The 18,616-nt window shown below is 47.9% G+C and overlaps 2 protein-coding genes across 4 annotated transcripts in view; one reads left to right on the top strand and one right to left on the bottom strand.

Moving 5' to 3' along the window:
• The window catches only part of VPS45 (vacuolar protein sorting 45 homolog), a 52,125-nt gene that overhangs the window by 26,385 nt on the left and 7,124 nt on the right, over positions 1 to 18,616 (bottom strand). For 2 of the 3 annotated variants that reach the window (XR_006276944.1, XM_038382495.2), the window contains exons 6-13: positions 17,263 to 17,400; positions 16,723 to 16,833; positions 14,173 to 14,307; positions 13,705 to 13,818; positions 12,894 to 13,061; positions 4,848 to 5,006; positions 3,568 to 3,675; positions 2,923 to 3,044 (exon numbers count right to left, since the gene is read on the bottom strand). Coding sequence is in view for 2 of the 3 variants with exons in the window: in XM_038382495.2 (XP_038238423.1) it covers positions 2,923 to 3,044; positions 3,568 to 3,675; positions 4,848 to 5,006; positions 12,894 to 13,061; positions 13,705 to 13,818; positions 14,173 to 14,307; positions 16,723 to 16,833; positions 17,263 to 17,400 (1,055 nt within the window). In the remaining variant the exon portion in view is untranslated. The remainder of the gene's footprint in view (positions 1 to 2,922; positions 3,045 to 3,567; positions 3,676 to 4,847; positions 5,007 to 12,893; positions 13,062 to 13,704; positions 13,819 to 14,172; positions 14,308 to 16,722; positions 16,834 to 17,262; positions 17,401 to 18,616) is intronic. The other variant, XM_038382496.2, reaches the window with a different exon arrangement.
• The window catches only part of LOC119847591, a 40,103-nt gene continuing 23,268 nt past the window's right edge, over positions 1,782 to 18,616 (top strand). Inside the window, exons 1-3 of the mRNA XM_043502188.1 lie at positions 1,782 to 2,048; positions 2,773 to 2,859; positions 9,315 to 9,381. The gene's annotated coding sequence lies outside the window, so the exon portion shown is untranslated. The remainder of the gene's footprint in view (positions 2,049 to 2,772; positions 2,860 to 9,314; positions 9,382 to 18,616) is intronic.

Genomic DNA, 18,616 nt, shown 5'->3' with positions numbered 1-18,616 from the left:
CCCAGTCCCGCAAAAATAATCAAGCAAGCACTGAATTATTTTGTACTTTAAGAAAGGTGAAAATAACCCCCAGCTTTTATCTGGCACATCTAACTGTAGTTCTTAAAGCGCTTTTACAGATAGGGAAACTGAGGCACAGAATGGGTCCTACTCAAGGTCACCCAGCAGGCCAGTGGCCGAGCTGGGAATAGAACCCAGGTCTCCTGAGACACAGGCCAAATTCTGTGTGGACTAGGCTACACTGTCTCCCGTTGACAAAGAGAGACAAGAGTTGTATTTCTAAACAATCCCAAGTTGCTGCAACAAGATGCTAGCATTCTGGGTACACCTAACTGTCCAGTAACAGCCCAGCTAATCTCATGCCCCTGCGCTATAGCCCTCCAATGCACCCCGATGGTTCATGACAATCTGTGGGAGGCTCCACGATGCAGCTGTTATTTAATATTGCGCCCAGAGGTTCCAGTTGCGATCATCTTGCTAGGCGCTGTACTAACCCAAGGGAAGACCTGCTCTGAAGAGTTTAGGGCAGAATATGGTTTGGCATCTCTGCCGTTGCCTTTTGGGGTTTGTTTCTTTTGCTGAAGTTATAAGAACTCCGTGTTGACTCAGTCAGTTACGTGGTTAGGCTGGTGCCATGGTTCGGGGTGGGGAAGAGATGGAAACTTGGTTTTTGTTCAGCTTAGCTGTATTTTGTTTTGGATCTAGGCATTTCTGACCTTCTTATTCATTGGGAAATTAAACCCTGCTCCCATTCCCTGAGGAAATCCCTTAGCACCGTGATGTCCCCAAGGGCAGATTCTTGCACTCTACGCCGCCCCACTGGACACAAGACCATTTAGAGCCATCTCATTGGCAACTAGCACATTTAATGGCAGAGGGTTAAACAAAACTAGAGGCACTGGCTGGCTCAAGGGACCCTTTGCCCCACCTCGCTGGCTCCAATCAAGCCCAGGTCTGTAGAGTCTAGAAATGGTTATTGCTGTTTGGTGGCCTGTGTGAAATGAATTGGTGGGTCTCACTTCAGGGCCACTGGGCAAATGCCCATGTCAAAGAGAACAGAACTGGCCCATCTGGCAGGCTGAGCAGAGAGGCCAAGGAGACTGAAGTCCCATTTCAGCCTAGAGCAATCCCTCCAGGGCCAGGCTGGAGCATTTCCTAGGAGGAGACTTGCATTTCTTGACATTTCTAGGAGCAAGCTTGCATTTCTGCTGCCTTCATCCCCATCCTGGGACAATCAGATGCGTTTCCCTTTCCAGCAGCTCCTTCCACAAGCCTCACAATCCACTGCTGGATTTTTAAAGGAGCATCTGGCATGAGGCAGAGATTTCCTGGCACGTAGACAAACAATTCATCTCTTGTGTGTCCATAATTCTTTTATCACTCAGAAATAAAGTGGTTAATGGCCTCGGCTGTCAAGCTGGCGTGGAATTTGGACGCCTTTCCGTTCTGAAATATGTTTTCACTTGTATCAGCTGGATCGCAACGCCCTATGGTGGGGCTAAGGAAGGAAGCGAGAGCTGTGCTGGGTGTACCTCCAAGAGCCAGAGAAATTAACTAGCATTATTGGACACACTTCCTCCCCTCCCACTTGCTCAATGTAGCTGAACCTCACTCCCGAAGTCTGCTTCCCTTCTGCTCTAAATGAGTTTGCAGTTTTAATTTAACCCAGCCTGCCCTGCAACAGCCACCCAATTTGTTGAAAATTATTAGCTCGCAAAATGTGGCAGCTGCTGATAAAAGCTGGCAGGATCCGGTGTGTGAGGGGGGTAAGGATTGTTGCAACACTCTGCATATAAAGTGCCTTCCCCAGAGGGTTGCCGAGCGCTTCGCTGTGCCAACCCACCGGGGCTCATCAACAGGGAGTGAACCTAGGATATTCAGCATCAGAAGCACAGGTGTCTACCTTTGGAGCCAAAGGAATAACTCTAAGTTTGCAGCAATGGCAGGCTCTTATCCTCCAAGCAGATTGTTCATTAGAAGTGGCTTGAACATCTTGAACCAGTATATTACAGAAGCAGAAACTCTGATTTACAGATAAGGAAACTAAGGTACAGAGGGTTAAGTAACTGGTCCAAGAGCTGGGAATAGAAACCAGGTCTCCGGTCTCCCAGTCCTGTGCCTTAAACCACAAGGTCATGATTTCCTCTCAGATGTCATTAAATCATTGGAACCTATACCTGCCTTTAATGGCCATATTGACAATGGACCATCTCAGCCCTAAAAAGGGCAGCCACATTCTCTTTCAGTTAGGAGTACTAGCCAGCTTATTAGCCACACTGGGCAAGGTCAGGTTCTCACCAGAAAGAACAACCAGCTCAGGAGGGCAAGTTAGCCATACTTTTTTAACTTGCTGGCAAGAATACTGTGGGAGACAATATCAAAAGCTTTGCTAAAGTCAAGATACATCGTGTCCACCGCTTTCCCCATATACAGTTATCTCATCATAGAAGGCAATCAGGTTCGTCAGGCATGACTTGCCCTTGTCAAATTGAGACAGAGATGTTAAGCGACTTGCCTACGGTCAAACAGCAAACCAGTAGCAGAACTGGGAAACAGAGATCAAGTTTCAGTTCCTTGCTTTGCCTCTAGAAAGCGCGGTCTTAAGGCAACTGGAAGGAATCAAACTGACAAACAGGCTAATACTCGTAAAGCAGAGCTACATGGCAATTCCATGCATGCAGCTGTCTGAAGGCAAAGGGAAAAATATAGGGGGAAGATTTCCAGAAACGCTCCAGGACTTAACTCTGCTGTTCTTACTTTTACCATCGATAGGCCAAGATTGAGTGCTATGGAGTCCCCTCCACATCATATAGTTATTAAACAAAACGTCATGATGTTTCCTGAGCATACTGGACACAGGTATTAACTATCCCTTATTTACCCCAAATGGGTTCTCCTGTCCCCAGCCTGCCCCCTCCATACCTGTCCCGGAGCGTGCTGGGACCCAGATAGGGGTACTGGCCATCCTTAAGTTTTCCTTTGATGAGCTGATCTAGAGCCTCGTGCAGGAAGGGCTGATGCTGCGTATACACATTCTCAACGCCCTGCGATACAGAGGGAAAGTGCTTTTAATTCAAGGCAGGAAGCGGAGAGAGCAGGCCAGCAAAACCATGATCCAGATCGAACAGCATCCAGCTGACGCTGTGATTGTTGGTACAGACCAACTGCCTTGTGCCCTTGCAGTGCGCTGAGCGCACAAATACTCCAACCTCTGAAAGCCAGGAAACAAAGTGTACACCGGCCCCACCTCGCACCCTTTTCTCCATGCCCAGAGCTGGCAAAGAGCCACTAGAGATTGCTTATTAAAGGGCAGCCCTGGCTGAAATAAACACAAGCCAATAGGAGGAATGACTAAAGTTGCACTGCAGGTGGTGCATGGTGTCCCTTGGCATTGCCCTCTCATCCACCTGCATGCACTCCATCTGTGTTAGGGACAGCTCTATCGATTGGTGCTGGCTCTCATGCGACTGCCACATGGCAATGCTACACAGAGCCCCTCAGGTCCCCTGCACACCCCCTGTCCTTGTCTGGGCTTTGCCAGGGAACACATGGCAGAGATCTTAATACCTTCAGTCCTTTGAGGAACTGCTTGGTGATGGCGACAGCATCCTTGGGGCTGAAGAGATCGCTACCCCGGACCCGCTTCCCACCGTATTCCACAACCGCTGACACCAGCTGTCCAGAGAGAGGAGAGACCAATTAACATGGGGAACTAGCTTCAGGAAAGCTTATGTGTATTTAGCATTGATGAAGGTGCTGGAGCGATGCCCAAGAAGCCAAAAGGGACTCCAGCTAGCCCCAACCCGATACACAGGTGAGGTGCAGGGCAAGTGTCCCCTATATGCTCCCAACAACATACTCCTGGCGCTACTTTGGAGAGGTGCCTTCAAAGGGTTGAGAGGGGAGTTTAATCTCCATGATCTATTCAAACTGCAACTTCTCTGCCAAATGGGGACCCACCCCCCCAACCAAGCTTCTCTTGGTGTTGGGTCTGAGACCAGTAAAAATTAAACACAGAACACTGCAGAAGAGATCCGAATAGGCCATGGGGCCAGAACTCCTAAGTGAGTGGAGGGGTTAGCAAATCCAGCCTAACCACGTGAGAGTTCATACAGCACCTAACACAACGGAGCCCAGTCCTGGATCAGGGCCCCAGGCACTACTGTAATAAATAAGAACTGCAAGGACAGGGATTTTGAGTTGGGCTTTAATTGTTCAAAATGAGTGGTTTACTTGGGAGGTGGGAGTGGAGGGAGGACCTGGGACATGGACCGAGGAGGATGATGCCAGTCTGTAGCTCCAGTCTTACGGCGGCTCTCAAAGTGCTTTGCAGACATCAACCAAGGCCATTTGGGGCATTTCAAAAGGCAATACCAGGACTGTCCTTCAGAAATTTCCTTCTAATTATAAGACTTTTGTCACCTCAGTATCTGATCGCCCATCTGAGCCAGGGTAAGAGTCTCCTCGGGCGGAGAGAAGTCAGCAGTATCCAGAGAGATGGGGACAAGCTCCAGAAGCTAATATGTTCTCCCAGATCATTAACTGTATATTTTATAGTAATGCCCAGAGGCCCCAGTCAAGATCAGGACCCTGTTGGGCTCGGTGCTGTACAACGTGAGAGGCAGATATGGTGCCCAGGAAAGCTCACAAGTAACAAAGGATGGAGGAGAGGTACGCAGACAACATCCCATAATAATTCAGATATTAGCTCCCACCCGGGGACAGCTCCATTGACTTCCATGAAGCTATGACCATTGATACTAGCTAAGGATATGCCCCCCTTTTGTTTTCCTATCCGCTGCCTGCTTAACCCATCCTTCCAGAACTGGGACAACAGCTGCAGCTACCTTCCGATACTTCTCAGAAACCCCTTTGTTCTTGAGGTCCATCATCAGCCCGGGCAGGCTGTTGCTGCTGTGTCGCTCATAGTGCAGGGCATAGAGCATCACCAGCCGCGTGGCATCGAACTCTGTCACCTTGGGATTCTGCAGGAGCCGCCGCACGTTCTGCAACGATAGAAAGGGGCCCCCCAAACACAGCATTCAAAGGCTGGGGTTTTTTGGCCCTGCGCATTAGACCGGCATTTCTAGAGCAACTGTATAAATCACATCTCAAACCTGCCGCGTAGGGACAAAATGTAGAAGGCAAAGTCTCAGGCAATCTTTGGGCAGGAGGAAGCATGCAGCGGGGAGAGGAGGAGAAAGTGAGAGGGCATCAGAAGTATGCAATGGGAAGAGAAGACAGGGATGAAATGAAGCACAAAAGGAAAGAAAGAGTTTTTGCACCAGAGGCAACAAAAGTTTACTGCCATCACGTTTCCAACATTACATTCTCATGCAATCCATCGCTTTAGCAGCTACAGGGACAGGATGTCATTGCAAACAGAAGGGGAGGTGTCCAGTAGGGAATCTGCCTAAGGGCTTGTCTACACTACAAAATTAAGTCAACCTAACTTATGTCGGCAGACAGCCATGGCAGTAATGACATTGCCGGTGCGCGTGTACACTTTGCTCCTTGTGAGTCCTCACCAGAAGTGCTAGTATCGATTGTGCTGTCAGCATGGGGCATTGTGGGAAGGCTCCTGAAAGCTGGTAACAGTCAATGTAAGCAACACAGCATGTGCACTGACACTGCTCTGTCCTAAGTACATTGACCGTGACTCACCGCCGCTTGTGGAGGTGGGATTACTAAGTCACTGTAGCTGGGCAGTCACAGCGGCAGGAGTGAAATTGAAGTGCAGACACTTCATAGTTAGGTCGATGTAAGATGACTTGCCTTGTCCTAACTCCGTAAACAACATAGGCCAGGCTTAAGTTGTAGCCCACATTATAAAGAGTTTCACTACCCCTGCTGTACCTACTAGTGCCCAAACTGTGGGGCATGCGCCCCCAGGGGGGGCACAGAGGAACATTCAGGGGGTGCAGCAGGGCCGGGGCCAGCCCCCATGGGAGGATGGGATGTGCCACTCAGCCCTGCTCTGCCTCCACCTCTGTTCCGGCCCCACCCCTGGCCCTGCCCCCAGCCACAGCTCCAGCCTCAGGCCCCACTCCCAGCCATGACTGCAGCTCTGCTCCCAGCTGTGGTCCTGGCTCCCAACCCTGGCCCCCACCGTGGCTCCCAGGGGGGCACAGACAGATTCCATTATGGGTAAAAGGGGGGGGGGGGGACAACTGCTTTAGCTACCTAGGGGTTGGAGATGGGCAATTATATTCTGTGTAAACTGGCCTTTGACCAGGATCTACCAGCCCAATGTTATTCCTTCTTGTTACAAGAAATAGCGCCGTTACTTCTCTTCCCCACCCCAGCATGCATCCCCTCGTTAGTGTGCACTGACTCTGCAAAGTTGTACAGTTGAGATAACGGTGCAAACGGCGCAGCCAAGTTGGCAGATGCTTAAGGGAGCATGGGGAAGAATTAACCTCTTAACTCTCTCCTTTGTGCCGGATGCCAGAGAACAGGCGTCAAGGACTGGATGAGCCTGCAGGCCTCCTGTTAGGGGCTGATAGCTGCTGTAGGATCCTCCGGACAGTACAAATCTGCCACAGGTTCAAAAGAAAAGCCAGCCTGTGTCGGCTCAAAGGCACAGAAACAAAGGAGGCTCCGTCTTTGTGATGAACTAGAGAATGTGATCTCATCTCCTAAAGGGCAAGGCCAGACCTCCGAGCGTTCTAGCCCTTGCTAAAGCACTATGGGATATCCCCCAGAATCCATTAGCGCAGACACAGTCAGGCAAAGCAGACACACAAATTTGGTTGAGTTGAATTGCGAACAGGTTCCCATCTATGGACACAAGTTGCTGTAACTGGATTAGGTGACAACCACAAAAATGTAGGGTGAAATCCTGGCCCCAGTGAAGTCAACGGCAAAACTGCTGTTCATTTCAATGGGCTTTCACCCACAGCATGGATCCTGTAGGGATGTTTGTTTGCGGATTTTGGATCCCTGGCTGAGTGCGTAGTGACAACGTCCATATAAGAAAGTGGGCAGCAGATGAAACAGAAAAGCAATTGATGGAATTCAAAACCTTCCAGGCAGTCATCTCTTCTAAGACTCATGTACAAAGTCGCACTTACTAAGAGACCAGGAAAGGAATAACTGAAACGTACTGTACTCCAGGGGCCTAGAGCACAAGTGAAATTATCCATTGCTGAAATGACATCAGAGAGAGAACAATTCCTTCCCTCTTTGGTGCAGTGGGTTATTCTTCATTGTTTCTGTGGCCTTTCCCCTATGCTACCAGTAGGAGACTGTGACAGAGAACGGCCTGGGGCAATGCAGCTAAAGATATACGGATCACAGGCATTTCCATGTTTAAGAAAAAAAGCCAACTGCGTGGTTTGCATGTATTTATTTTCTAGCGGCTTCACAAAGGTCCAGTCAGGCACTGGCTATACCATAGTCTCCTTTAGCCAAGTGGCCACAGCACACCCCAGGAGAGTTTGTGCAGCGGAAGTTGGAGCAATACTCCGAAAGGTTTCTCAAGTGTGCAGTTCATAATGCAGCTGCCCCATTGCTCATAAAGGTGCAACTCGGTCTTTCCAGGATTAGGGCCGGGGGGGATTCCATTAATGGTAGAACAGTAAGAGGGGAGAACTCTATTTTCATGAGTGGGTCTTGATTCCAAGTGCCACCTAGGCATAGATTTTCAAAGGTGCCAAAAGCCTGCAGCTCCTGTTGGCTCCCATTGGGACTGTTCAGCCCTGGGATATAAATGGCCCTATTTGTCTGAAGACGGGCACCCAAACACTGAAGCATCCTTGATTAAAGGCCACTTAAAAAAAATAAAGTCACAGCAGATCTTCCAAAGAGTACATCTGTTGTCAGAAAACATGGCATGTTCTTACTCCACATTTGTGCGCACTCAGGCCCCAAGTTCTCAGTTATAATAAAGGCCGTTTACACCACTGTGACTGCATCGAGGGTTCTTATGGTAGGTGCACCTCATCCTTTGCACTCACCTTCAATCTTTTTCATACTAAGTAAGTAAAACTCATTTATTCATGTTGGAATATTGGTGACATCATAGCAGAATATTCGGAAGCTTTCTCAACCTGTTGCTGGCTTCAAACACTCCCAGTGTGATCTGCCCACACACCATCTATCCACCTCCTCGCTGGTCATCCCATACTATGGTGGTCCACCACCATTCCTTTCATGCTAACTTTCTCAAGGTTATTTCCATCTCTGGGCCTGATGTGACCAAAATACACTAGCTTGGGCCTGTTAATTTCCAAACAGCAGAATCAGCTTCTCTCCAACAATGCTTCTAACAAGCTTTCATCTTGTTCTGAGTCCAGAAGATACCACATCTCAAAGACTTACGTTTCTTCTTGTCAGCAGCAGTAATTTCCCCAAACCCCTTCACACTGCCATGGCGGTATAAATGGATTTTAGTGCAAGTCCTTGTCTACGCACAAAACATTATACCAGTATAGTTAAAACAGTATGTTCCCCTCGCGGGGCCCCAGTTATACCAATATAAATGTGCTTATACCAATACAGCTTACATGGGAATGGGAAGTCTCACATGGGAATGGAATGGAAACCAGTTATCCTGCTATAAGGCACTTTTACTATGGAGCTCTTTGTCAGAGGATGTTGTGAAGGCCAAGACACTAACAGGGTTCAAAAAAGAACTAAATACATTCATGGAGGACAGGTCCATCAATGGCTATTAGCCAGGATGGGCAGGGATGGTGTCCCTAGCCTCTGTTGCCAGAAGCTGGGAATGGGTGACAGGAGATAGATAACTTGATGGTTCCCTGTTCTGTTCATTCCCTCTGGGGCACCTGGCACTGGCCACTGTCGGCAGACAGGATACTGGGCTAGATGGACCTTTGGTCTGATCCAGTATGGTCGTTATTATGTTCTTATACCTGTGTACCTACATCCACAGTAAGGGCTGTGCCAGTATAACTCTCTTGGGCCTGGTCTACACTGGGGAGGTGGTGGGGGGTGTCGACCTAGGATACGCAACTTAGTCGGCGTATCTTAGGACGATTTACCTGGCTGTGAGGATGGCGGCAAGTTGACCGCTGCCGCTCCCCTGTCGACTCCGCTTCCTCCTCTTGTGAGCTGGAGTTCCGGAGTCGACGGGGAGCACGTTCAGGGATTGATTTATCGTGTCTAGATGAGACCTGCCCCGGGGGGGGGGGGGGGGAGAACAACTGTACACACATTTCTAACCGAAGTAGTTATGCTGATACAAAAACGATGTGTAGACAAGACAGAGGCGAGAATTGGGCTCTTAGCATCTGTGTTTTACAGCCCCATCATTGCTACCTAACAAGTTCTTACTCCCATTTCCCCTGCAGGGGCTGATACAGCTACAAGAGCGGAAGACAGAGTCTCTTCTGCCTCCTCCATCCCTGAGTGCATCACCAGCTAACGTCATTTATTTTGTATTTTTTGTTAGCACTATGTGCTAGGCACTTGTCAGAATCTCTGTTACTGCTGATGGGAGAGGCAGAAAGATGCCAGCAGGTGCACATGGTGCTGGCAATGAGAATTCAAACACTGATTTTTAAACAGTTTCTAGATCACATTTGCTCCATGAGACAGCATAAGCCAGGGACTCCAAGGGAGTGTTTTAGCAAGTCCCTTTTATGGCTAAGACTCCACATTAGTACATCCTTATCAGAACACAGCAAATGAACACAAATCGACCAGATTCACAGCTGGCATAAATCTGCATAGTTGCATTGACTTCAACCTTGTGATGCTGATTTACACCAGCCAACATGGCTATATTGGGCTCTGTAGGTGCACATCTGAGGGTCTGGCCTACAGATTAGACTATTTGGACAGCTAATATCACATAGCTACCCCCTTGGAGCACTGAGCAACATAGATTAGAAAGAAATGCATTTCAAATTCTTTGCAAATGCTGATCATTAACGCAATACTTTCCTACTTTGTGACAGCATTTATTACACTATATAGCTTTCATTTTAGTGAAATCTCTTTTTGAAAGTCATTTTCAGCACATAGATCAGCAGCATTTAAAAAATGATAAATATGGAGTCTGTGGCTGCATTCTTTGTGTGTCATAACACAGTCGCCCTCAGAAAAAAAAAAAAACCCAGCAGCATTGTTTAGTCAACAGCCTCAATGCATCATTATTGACATACTGTCAGATTCTGGGGCAGGTCAAGGAATTATATGAGCCATCAAGGGGTCAGAGCATCAGTCTCCACGCTCAGCGGTCAAACAGAAGTCCCTTTTCAAGGTTTTCTGAGCCTTTTGCCAAAGAAATCCTTTATTTAAGGATCTCCATACTGTTTAAAAAAAAAAAAAAAACAACAACCAAACCCAAAATAAGGGCAGGGCTCAGAGGCAAGGGCTTTTCCCAAACACACTCTGATCACAGTTGGATTTCATGTTTTAGATTGTTGATTCTTTTCAGTTTCAAAGCTCTAAGGCCGTTTCATTCTTTCAGCAACTGTCATAAATGATGAAGTTTGTTAATGCTATTTTACCAGTATTGTGTGTACAAGGAAGAGCAGCAGAAACACTAGCAATATAGTTTTGCTCCATTTAGGTTGGTTTCAAATATAAATAAGAGGAATTGGGATTTTACAACATCTAACAGGAATAAAAGTGCTTGGGATGTGTGTGCGTGTTAATGTTAATCATAGTCACGTACGGCTGGAAGGAACCTCAAGAGGTCATCTAGTCCAGCCCCACATGCTGAGGAAGGACTGAGTAAACCGAGACCAGCCCTGATAGGGGTTTGTCAAACCTGTTTGTTAAAATCTCCAGTGACGGGGATTCCACGATCTTCCTTGGAAGCCTGTTCCAGAGCTGAACTAGCCTTGGAGATTTTTCCTAATATAATCTAAATTCCTAACTGAAATCTCCCTTGCTGCAGATTAAGCCCACTACTTCTTGTCCTCTCTTCAGTGGACATAGGGAATAATTGATCACCATCTTCTTGATAAATCTTAAAATATGGTAAGGACTGTTATCAGGTCTCCCTCAGTCTTCTCTTCTCAAGACTAAACATGTTTAGTTTTTTTAATCCTTCTTCAGAGATCAAGTTTTCTGAACCATTTATCATTTCTGCTGCTCTCCTCTGGACTCTCTCCAGTTTGTCCACATCCCTCTTACAGTGTGGCACCCAGAACTGGACACAGGACTCCAGCTGAGACTTCACCAGTGCCGAGCAGAGTGGGACAATGACCTCCCGCAGCTTACATACAACACTCCCACGAACACACCCCAGAATATTAGCCTTTTCCACAACAGCATCACATTTTGGACTTGTATTCAATTTGTGATGCACTATAATCCCCAGGTCCTTTTCAGCGATACTTCCAACTAGCCAGTTATTCCACATTTGTAGCCGAGCGTTTGATTTTTTTTTTCCCCCCCTAAGTGTAGTATTTTGTACTTGTCTTTACTGAATTTCAGACCAATTCTCCAATTTGTTAATGAAAAGATACTTGATTTTTTTTTTTGGTCTTTAGTCATTTCCTTGTGGCTTTGGAAACCCAAACACAGAAGCATGGTGCTAGTGCAGGAGAATCAAAGCAACTGACTAAAGTCCCAATTCTGTAGCTGGACCCCATAGGCTACTTGTAGCCTCATCGACACCACTGGGGCTTTTCATGGACAGAGGCTTCCACCCAACCTGGAGTTCATTGTGTCACGGAGGCCTGCAAATCCTACTGTGAAACTGACTAATCTAATCACCTGCAAAGTGTGCGTGTGCAGGAGTTCACTCACACAGAGCTCATTGCATGATCCCGGCCTGCAAACCACAACATGAAACCAACCAGTCTAGTTATGTCAAAGTAAGATTGCTTCTGTAGCACTGGTTTCTCATGTGAAGGCGAGTGAAGTGCAAAATGCAAGCAAACAGCCCAAACGAGGACAAGTAAATGTTCAGAATCGTTTCTATTATAATCATCCTCATCTCTGGAGTATTAGTAACCCAGGGAAGGACTGCTACTGACAGCATCCCTTTTTAGGTTTCAGAGTAGCAGCCGTGTTAGTCTGTATTCGCAAAAAGAAAAGGAGTACCCGTGGCACCTTAGAGACTAACAAATTTATTAGAGCATAAGCTTTCGTGAGCCACAGCTCACTTCATCGGATGCATCATCTCTTTTTAATCAGCTGTATGCATGGGGCATTCATCAGGATGACTAATTTTAAGTCAAGGCAACTGACAGTTCTCACCACCTGCTTTATGTGAACACAGCAAATTATACATGCCCTAGCTCACACAAGAGCTAAGTTAGATTTAGCACTTGGCTCAAAAGGAGCTCAGAAGCTACCCTTAGGGATTAAGAAATAACATTCTTGCCTCTAGCCTAGTAAATCTGATGTGGGACTCCCACTCCAAAAATATACACACCCAATAACGACGCTTGGGCATAGCTGTCGCAGAGGGCAATAGAAATAGTTGGAGCTCTAGCAAAATCAACCCAAGTCCCGCAGCAGAGCATCCCTACGAGCTTCTGTAAGCACCAAAGGTCCCACCATAGAGAGATGCTCAAATTTCATCCAACTGATGGCTGCACTGGCAACTTGCCATGAGATGGGGGCTGCATATGATGAATGCACAGGCTAAGGATAGTTGTATTCCAGGGTCTACTCTTCAGACATTATTCAGACACTCCCCAAATATAGCAACAGAGCATGTTCAGCTGATTGTGGCTTGCAAACTGTGACAACCATTTGTGTTAGTTATCATGACTCAGGATTCATTCCTGTCTGAATTACATGGATGACGGTGGAGAAGCTAGTTCTACCATCCGAGGTCCAAGCCCCATAGGCTCCATGTGCACAACTCCCACTGACGTTAGCACTAGTTCCACAAGCAGAAGGGTTGCAGGATCAACCCAGCTGGAAACTGATAAAGGAGGTTTAGCTTCTCGGCTTTGGGTTACCTGGTGAGCACTGGAGTGGTCATTCTGGCAGGCCAGTTCCTGCTCAACCTCCGACACCTCCAGCAGGTTCCGCTCACTGGCCAGCCGGGAGAGCTCCCCCACCACAGTCACGTGCTTCGATACTGTGCCTGACATCTTCTTGAACTGCGGGTAGTTCTCCACAAATGCCTACAATGGGGAAATTGAAACTCAAACCTCTTGAAAACTGCGAGCAGAATATAGTAACCAAGACTTGCACCGGGTTTACGTCAGTGCATTTCCACTGGCTTCAGTGGAGTTACTCCTGATGTACACCGGCCTGAGTGAGATCAGTGCTGCAGGGCGGGTACTCCCAGTCTCCCCAGAGAACCTCTGCATGGTGTCCCCTGCAGGGGGAGCGCTGCAGCTTGAAGGAATCTTTACAGGGAGCAGCTGCTCTCAGTGGCTCACTCTCTTGGCACCCAGAGGGTTTCCTAGTGGAAATCCACCCAGGTGTTGCTGCTACTTCAATTCTTGAACCATGGTCCCCGTTGCATGGCGCACTGGAGGTGGGCGGCTGTGCTGAAGAGGATCTTATTAAGACAGGGAGGAGGGTGCAGGTGTGGTACTTATTTGTATTATCCTAGTCCTTGACCAGGACCCCGCTATGTGAGGGCTGTACAAACACAGCCCAAAGAGATGGGCTTCCACTCCCAGGAAACCTACATGCCACAGGAGACTGAGTCACCAGGATCAGGGCACGAAGCAGGGATGTAGTAAATGCTGGTGATTTGCAATGTCCTGCAGTGGATTGTTTCCAAGATGCCTGGTCAATCGCGTACGTCCTCTTTACCTTCATGTCAGCTATGGACTCCAGCTTCTGCTGCTCCTTCGGTTTCCTCCGCTGGAAATCCTCCATTAGGTTCTTGATATTGCTCCCAATCTCTGCAAAGTTCAGGTACATGTTCTGTGGACAACAAACACAGGGGGATGGGCATGAAGATGGTTCCCAGGAGAGCTGGTCCCTTTGGAAATCACCGCCCCCAGCTCCCAAAGCTTTATGAGGGTCTATTGCATACTCCCATGCTGCGCTCTGAGGGTGAGCAACGAGCTGTGGGATACAAAATGGTTTCATTTAGGCAATATGAATAGGCACTAAAGCCTGCCTGGGACACTGTTTGGGGAAACTGAGGCACAGAGCGGGGACAGATCCTGCCCAAGGTCACATAGCGATTCAGTGGCAGAATCAGGAATAGAACCCAGCCCCCAGTTTAGACTGCCTGATAGCTCTCTCTCTCCATCACAGCACCCAGCTACCTACGTTGGCGTAAAACTCATCGTTCTCAGCGGACAGAACCACCTCCCTGAGATCCTTGCTGATGCCGGGTACTCGAGAGAGGTCGATTCGGTTGTTGTTAATCCCCAGCAGCTCATGGACCATGGCCTGGTACGTCCACTAAGAAGGGGGGTGGGGGGAGGAAAGAAGAGACAAACGTTTGACTTAAATCACAACCAACCAATGTAAATCAAGACTGAAATATAATGGGCCTAATTCGTATGTACAGTAAGGCCCCTTTACACCACTCTGGCATATAAGGGCACACCTACATTGCAGCTGGGAGCAGGACTGTTCGCTTGTATACCTGCGCTCTAGCCAGCTTGCTAAAAATTTCAGTGAGGACACTGAGGCGTGGGAGGCCGGCTGTTGCAGCCCAGGCTGTGGCCTGTCCCGTGGCACTCTCACTGCTATTTTTAGTGAGCTAGCAAGAGTAGAGCTAGCATGGAACGTCTACATTAGCGGCCATGCGCAAGTAGTCGGACCCAAAGGGGATCCTTAAAGTGAATTATGGTTGCACCCACTTTAAAGCACCCCTGCACTGCCAGAGACCTTAGTGTAAATGAAAATCAAGACCAATGTTTTCTAAAACAAAACTGACAATATTCCTGATTCCTTACACCTTGTAAAATGGAAACTCCCCAGGCTAATGGCCAGCATCTTGTAACAGATATCACATTTATTATTGCTAATAAGTTAGCACCTTGGGACCCCAAACCAGGATCAGGGCCCCACTGTACCGACAGCCAGGAACACAGTCACGGGTCCAGACAGCTTGTTGTATTTGTATTCAAAAGCAACCAACGTACTGAAAAGTAAAAGACACCAAGACGTGATACTGGGGCAGTGGGGATTAATATTCCTGTTAGAACCCTTTTACTTGCTGCCGTCATCTCCCTGTTCTCTGCCTGTGAACGGGAGTGTATTTTTGGCTGCAGAGACACTGCTGTTACAAGCTGTACTGTTCCCTGCTTCTTATGCAGGAGGAGGACTGTGTGGTTTTGGAGATCAGTGTGTTATATATTTAGCCCGAGAAGCCTAATGTTATCAGAAGGGAAGTTTGCGAGCTGATCAAAGTGTTGACATGTTTGCCACCCCATTTACTCTCATCAATCTCTGCACTGGGACTGAAGAAGTCTCTGTTCTCCTGGGACCTCTCCTGCCTGCAGTCCTTAGCCCTACAAACCAGGACTTTAAAGCATGGACTTCTGACACTGCCAGATCACTCTGGTCGATGAGCCAGAAGGGCCCAGGGCAGTAGAGAAATTCTTCCCTACCTTTTGATCTGAGTAGCAGATGAAGTCACCTCACAGGCACATTTAGCATCTAGTGGGAGTGGGGGGAGGGAAGCTGTCTATGTGCTGAATGAGCACAGAAATGCGTCTAGAGAGATCTTCTTTAGATTACAGCTACGCTAAACACAACAACATCAGGGGACCAGGTTACTTCCCCATTCCATAACTAGTGCATGTCCCAGGCTTTAGGTGACAGAGTCCCATCTACGCTACAAACTGGAACAGCGGGAGTGGGCCAAGGAGTAGCTGTGCTGTAACCAGGTCTCCCGACACAGTTGTGTCTGCAGCATAGATGGGGCCTTACTGGTAAGAGGGGAGGTCAGTCTCCATGGCCCGCTCAGTCCTCGGCCTCTCTGCTGAAGTTCACTGCCAGCTGTGATTGTGGCTTTTGTGGCTGGGGAACTGGCCCGTTGAATGGGACTAAGACTCAATGAACTCATTTCACACAGGCCGAAGAGGCTAAGGGTTTACTGCCCCTGCTGACCTGTGCTAGATTTAAATCAGTGCCCATGCAGGGCACAGAAGCTCCTTTCCCAAACCACTGAACCATCCAGTCAGTTGAGAAAATTCTCTCAGCCAGAAGGAGAAAAAGTACTGGATGAAAATGGAGGAGGTGTTTCAGCTCCAAGCAGTGTGTCCTACCATCAATACAGATGCCCTGGCTGCCCTGTGAAAAAGCACTTCTGCAGAGACAGCCATTACCCAACCATCAGGCCGACTGGCGCCCAAACACATCCCGAAGAAATCAAAGGAGACAAATAACGGGCTGTTCAATACCGAAGTCTGCAGCACAGCCATGGTGCTGCTCAAAAAACCACCACCCACCATACAATCCATGCTAGCGCTCATCCATAATGCAGTAGGGAGAACATGCTGATGCAAGGTCATTTGATAGATGTGCTGCCAAGCAGGTGCTACAAATAATCCGTTAAGAGAGACACAGCTAAGACGTTTAGGCCCTGCATTTAAAGCATGTTTTACAATACACAAATGGCTGGAGTTTCAGGAAGCCACCCGGATCTGCCACTGAAGCCAGCAGGATCTGGCAATGCTGAAAACTAGGCCAGAGATGGTGAGAATTTTTTAAGGAGGGAATCGTGCTTTATTTGAAATCTTTCCCTTGAGTGCAGTGAACCCAAACCCCAGGACCCTGAGCTAGTGCCAGAGAGCCATGGGCACGTCAGCATCCCACCTTCCTATCCTCTCCCATCCCTTCCAGCTGAGCAAGAGCTACTGTCACCTGGTTCAGAAGTGGGGTGATGGCATCGTCGGAGCGGTCCAGAATAAGCAGTAACGGAGGAACTTCAGTGCGCCGGAAATCAAACAGCTCGTATTCTTTAGTAATCACTTGCTGGAGGGGCAGAAAGCCAGATAAGTCAGTCAGTCCTAACTGCAGAAGAATTCCCTGCAGCCTGGGTGCTAGGGATTGAGAAGCAAATAGAGAGTGCAAGAGAGAGTGTGCTATTATAAGTAAGCACTGCTAATGGAATACCTTGCATTTTGCCAGCGTCGTCAAAAAGCTTGACAAGAATCTATTCGTTAATCTCCACAACACCCCTAAGAGTTAGGGAACAAGCATTCTGCCAGTTCCACAGATGGGGAAACCGAGGCACCGAAAAGGGAAGCGATCTGCCCAAGGTCATGCAGCAGATCAGTGGCGCAGCCAGGAATCTCAAAGAAGAACAGCCCCCAAAAGAATATTTTTCTCCTCTTAAACGCGGCGGATTTGCAACAGGAAGTACAAGTAGATTGCCAGGATCGGTGCAGGGCAATTCCATACCTTGACGCATTCAGCGAGCCTCTTTGCAGGCTCAGAGGAGAGCTGGTAACGAATCATGGGGCACTTCTTCAGAGACAGAAGCAAAGCAGTCAGCCCTTGGGCTGTTCTGGACAGCTGGGCCAGATCCCAGCTGCGACCCTGAAAATGAAGAATACTCCCATAAAGAAACTCCAATACTGCCTTGTACCCCTCTTCTGGTTAACTCGAGAGAGAGAAGTGGAGGCTCCCCAAGCCTAATACAGAAGAAAAAGGAACAGCAATAGAGGAGAAAGTTTGTGCATTCACCTCAACTGAGGCAAATTGTAGGCCTCCACAATGCCAGTTAAGTTAAGGGCACTGTCAGAATAAAGTATTTTCTTTAGTTACATTAGTCCTGCCTCAGCTTCGGGGGAGTGGGGGGAAGGGAAGGAGACCAGATGACCTCAAAGTCCTTTCCAACCTTACATTTCTATGATTCTTCACCTGCTTTGAGAAGTACAGCACAGATGATGACAACCCAGAGAGTATTAACAATCTAGGCCCTGACCCCACAGGACTTGTGCACAGGCAAGGTATAAGGTCCCACTTACGGGACTCTTCCTGGTAGCTGAGTTAAGAATGCGCGTTAAGCGTTTGCAGGATCAGGGCCTTAGTCTACTTTGTTTATCCCACTCGGCCCTGGAGAGAGGAACTCAAGCTGAGCAATTTCACTTTCAGTCTCTAGACATTTTCCCTTTGGAGATTCTTGAGCCCAAGCACAACAGCTGGTGCATTTGGCTTCTTCACATCACGGGGGATATTTATACTTTTTTTTTTTTTTAAAATGGCTTCTCAAATTTAAAAAACAAAAATACGCATAAGACATTTTGATTTGCGTTTGGTTATGTCAAAATTTGCTTCTCCTAGCAAATCCTAGCTTTGGCTCTGAACTACTGGCCATGGCCCTTGAAACAAGCTCCTTTACTACTGAAAAAACACCGGTGAGATTTTCCCCAAATGCTGAACGAAACATACGCTTAAAGCTAGCACGGTGCCGAGGAACAAAGAGCAGTCTTTAACGATACTGTAAAATCAAAAGAGGCCTGAATCTGCTGTCATTGAAGTCAGTGGGAGTTTTACCAGTATCTTCAACGGGAGAGGGATCATCCTTTAGATGAGCACAGCTGCTAGCAAAAAAAAAAAGAGACCATTTACTTGTGATTCCTGGCAACTGCGTCAGGAAAGAGGGAACACAGCCACCATTTGCCAAAGCAGCTGCTAATTTGGAGTGTCACGGTTTTTGGGGTTCTCAACCTGAGGCCAGATTTTCAGAAGACCTGAGCAATCCAAACTGAAATCAAAGGAAGCCGAAGGTGCTGATACCTCTGAGTTCAGG

The sequence above is a fragment of the Dermochelys coriacea genome, chromosome 24, assembly GCF_009764565.3.
Source record: "Dermochelys coriacea isolate rDerCor1 chromosome 24, rDerCor1.pri.v4, whole genome shotgun sequence".
Classification (NCBI taxonomy): domain Eukaryota; kingdom Metazoa; phylum Chordata; order Testudines; family Dermochelyidae; genus Dermochelys; species Dermochelys coriacea.
This window is presented reverse-complemented; position numbering and strand designations above follow the sequence as displayed.